The 3,886-nt window shown below is 43.7% G+C and overlaps 1 protein-coding gene across 1 annotated transcript in view; it reads left to right on the top strand.

Moving 5' to 3' along the window:
* LOC119408325 (histone acetyltransferase KAT6B) overlaps positions 1 to 3,886 on the top strand; it is an 83,629-nt gene that overhangs the window by 28,426 nt on the left and 51,317 nt on the right. Inside the window, exons 2-4 of the mRNA XM_037675123.1 lie at positions 2,427 to 2,529; positions 2,641 to 2,914; positions 2,993 to 3,515. Of these exons, the coding sequence (XP_037531051.1) occupies positions 2,427 to 2,529; positions 2,641 to 2,914; positions 2,993 to 3,515 (900 nt within the window). The remainder of the gene's footprint in view (positions 1 to 2,426; positions 2,530 to 2,640; positions 2,915 to 2,992; positions 3,516 to 3,886) is intronic.

The following is a 3,886-nucleotide window of genomic DNA, read 5'->3' as shown; positions in this document are numbered from 1 at the left end:
CGGACGCGGCCTCCAAGTCGTCTACGCCGCCGGACGCGGCCTCCAAGGTTTCTACGCCGCCGGACGCGGCCTCCAAGGTTTCTACGCCGCCAGAGTCGACCTCCAAGGTTTCTAAGCCGCCAGAGTCGGCCTCAAAGTCGTCTACGCCGCCAGCTGCGGCCTCCAAGGTCCTACGTGTTGGACGGCCTCCCGGCCGTCCTCCTGAACAATGACTCCAGGGACGGTCTCTCGACCGTTCAGATCTTTTGTGTTTTTTCCTGCTTGTGTCTTGCCTTAGTTCTTTCAGGTCCTTGTGTTCTTCCTTGTGTTTCCTCTGGCCTTCCACCCTTGCAGTGCCGCCCTCCACCCACCCAAGTCCTTCGGGAGAGGTTTTTTTTGGGGACGCCTGGAGGCGTCCTTGAGGGGGGGGTACTGTAAGGATGGTACTATTTGCTGTTTCTGTTTGTGTCTGTTTTCTCGTCAGTTTAATTGGTGTCACCTTTTTCTCGTCACAGCTGTTGTAATCACGTCTTGTCTTGTCCTTGTATATAAGCGTCCTGTCCTGTGTTGTTCCCTTGTCGGTTCGTTGTTGGGTATTGCCTGTCCTGTCCTGCCTGTGTGATCTTGTTCTTGAGTCCATGTAAGTTTTGCTGCCATGTCAGCCTTTTGAGTTATTATTATTATTATTATTAAAAGTATTTTATTTTATACATCTGCCTCCTGAGTCCTGCCTGCGCTACTGGGTTCTTCTGTCCTGATCTGCCTCGAAAACCCTGACACCCTTGGCACATGGTCCAATTCCATCAGCTATTAGAGTAGAGACTGTCAGACCCCAGCCTCCATTAAGAACTGAAAGTTCCAGTAAGACTGATTCTTCCAGTAAGACTGAGTCTCATCTTAGACTGAAAGTTCTAGGAAGACTCAGTAGTTCCAAGAAGTGTTGACTTTTAAAGGGTATCCACTTCCTATTATTTGGTACTTCCTGATTGGTTAACACAACCAGCAGGGGTGGAGTTTTAGTGATGTCAGAGGGTTATTAGGAGTCGCAGACAGCAGAAATGTTTTTAAGAACGGTTAGTACAGACAGGAAAATATTTTGAAGTGATACTCGCAGGTGCCAGTTCTTATTTACTGTCTGAGAGTTTTAAAACAAGGCACTTTGTTCTCATAACTTGTTCTCTGACTTTTGACCGACATCAAATCCACTCCAAATTCAGACAGAAGATTAAAATGCACACGTACTTTGTAAATAGACATTTAACATGTATGATCTAAGTCTAATGAGGTTTAAAAATCATTAATACTGTTTCACAGTTGATTTAAATGAGTGGTTTACTTCAACATTAGAAATGGTATGAACTAAACACACTTTTGATTATCAAAATATTGTAAAATAGTAATGATAATATAAAAAAAGAAGAGTGTTCTTTCAATTGATTAATTCAGGATACAATTAAATAGTCTCTTGATGAGATAATTTGTATTTCTGGATTCAAATCAGTGAAATAACCGTTCCTGTCCCCTGAAGGTCTTCAGAGACAGATTGTTGTCGGAGGTCTAGTTCACTACATTGTCATCATTCTTAATTAAAATCAGGTCTCTCTTGTAAATGAGTCTTTGAGGCTCAATGGGATTAACCTGTCAATATAAAGGTTGAAAAAATGCCACAAAAGCTGTTTTTGAAACTTGTTTGAATTACTTTTCAATGTTTGCCACAGAACATAGGTAATTATTTATGTTTCTATTATATTTCACTGGATATGTAATTATGGATATATGTTTATTCCACTTTTATGGATCTTCCAGTTATGGTGTTGGATTATCTGCTAAAAATGTCAAACACTTGTTGTTTGCAGTGAAACAAGTCCATCCATCTATCCATTTTCTTTACCCGCTTATTCCATTTCGGGTCACGGGGGTCGCCGGTGCCCATGTCCAACAATCACTGTGCGAGGGGCGGGGTACACCCTGGACGGGTCGCAAGTCCATCACAGGGCCACACAGAGACAAATGAGACAAACAACCATTCACTCTCTCACTCACACCTAGGGACAATTTAGAGTTACCAATCAGCCTAACATGCATGTTTTTGGACTGTGGGAGGAAACCGGAGTACCCGGAGAAAACCCACACATGCACGGAGAGAACATGCAAACTCCACCCAGAAAGGCCCCTGGACCGGGGTTTGAACCAGGGACCTGCTCGCTGAGAGGCAGCAGCTCTACCAGTAGCGCCACCATGCTGCCCGTGAAACAAGTCATATACAGATTTTTTTTAAGTAATTTGATTTTGACCTCTTTGTAAACTAAATGTCAGAATTTGGGCTAAGACTAGAAACAAGTTTCCCGCTCTGCTTGATGGTATTTGTTTGGCTGAAGTTTGTGCAATCAATCAGTGTCACCAACCCCATCTTCATGGCAGATCTTTGAACTGATGTTTCTGTGCAGAGGCTTGACCTGAAAGCAGAAGGAGACTTTACAGTTGAGAGTGTGTTACTGGTCTCTTCAGAAACTGAAAGTTTGGAGCAACAAGAGCAACAGAGGAGAAAAGGTCAGAACACTCTTTAACTTTGGTCTGTCTTTAAGTTTAAATTATGGAATCTGCACATCTCTGAATGGTGATGTCTAATTGATGCTCGACTTGCTTGTGTCTGTGGTTCAGATGGATGTGACAATCAGCTGGAACTAAAAGTAAAGAAAGAGGAAGAGGAGGATGAGGAGTCAGAAGATCAGGAGTCCACAGCATTCCAGATGAGAGATAAGGAGAACAGAGAGGAGGAGGAAGAAGAGAAGTCAGAAGCCAAACTGCAAGTTTCTCCCACCACTGACTCTTCTTTTCCTCTCGAGCAGAATCTCTCAGAGGAGGAAGTCTCTGATACTCAGTCCATGTTCTCCTCCAGGTCCAGCTCCAGAGCCTCCTCTCCCAACAGTTCCAGGTCATTTTAATTTATTTTTAATGCTCTGGCATTTATTTACTCCTCCTGTAAAACTAAACTCTTATATTATTTTTCTAGGCCCACAGCAGAGCCTCCTGCTGCTCTGAGAAAATGCCCTAGAATTCCTGCAGGTGTCTCCTATAAGACTGAAGATCACCACTCTGACTCTTCATCAGAAGAAGAGGGGGTTCAGGGAGACAGAGCAGAAGAGAGCTCCTTCTTAGAGGAGGTGCATAGCTCCTTAAAGGCTCCTCTCTATTCTCACTCACCTGACGTGGAGACTGTACTAGAGATAAAGTCAGAGGAAGAGGAGGCAGAAACAGAAGAACGAGTGGAGATGACTGTGGAATCAGACGAAGAGGAGGAGGAGACAAAAGAAATAGTAGCAATGAAGGAGGTAGCAGAGGTTAACAAGCTTGTTAACCATTACCTCTCGTATCCCTGCTCTGTTCTGAATGATCAGACCGAGGAGGAAGAGAAGGAGGCAGAGGCTCATACTAGTTCCTTGCAGGATGAAGATGCCGAAGAGGTGAAAGGCAACGAAGAAGGTGCTGACACTGAGGGGGAAGATCTAACTGTGGAGCAATTCACACATCATAGTGTAGGTGATTCTGATTATTTATGATGTTGTGATTAAAGAGGAACAAATAAAAGTATGTAATGGTGAAGTAGAACAGTACTCATCCCTTTAGTTGGCAGCTCAGAACACCACATACAGAACACCATGGACTTTGTGGATAAGGTGAGGGATGTCATCATGGAGACTGATGAAACAATTGTCTCTTTTGATGTCACATCACTCTTTACGTGCATTCCTGTTGATGATGCAGTAGAGGTGGTCAGTTTAAAATTAAAATCAGACACCACTCTGAGCAGCAGGACCACGCTTTCCACAGAACAACTGTGTCAACTCTTGAAACTGTGCCTGCAGTCAACCTACTTCACATATGGGGAGCAATATTATAGGCAGAA

Source organism: Nematolebias whitei, chromosome 4 (assembly GCF_014905685.2).
Source record: "Nematolebias whitei isolate Nwh7 chromosome 4, NemWhi1, whole genome shotgun sequence".
NCBI classification, from domain to species: domain Eukaryota; kingdom Metazoa; phylum Chordata; class Actinopteri; order Cyprinodontiformes; family Rivulidae; genus Nematolebias; species Nematolebias whitei.
This window is presented reverse-complemented; position numbering and strand designations above follow the sequence as displayed.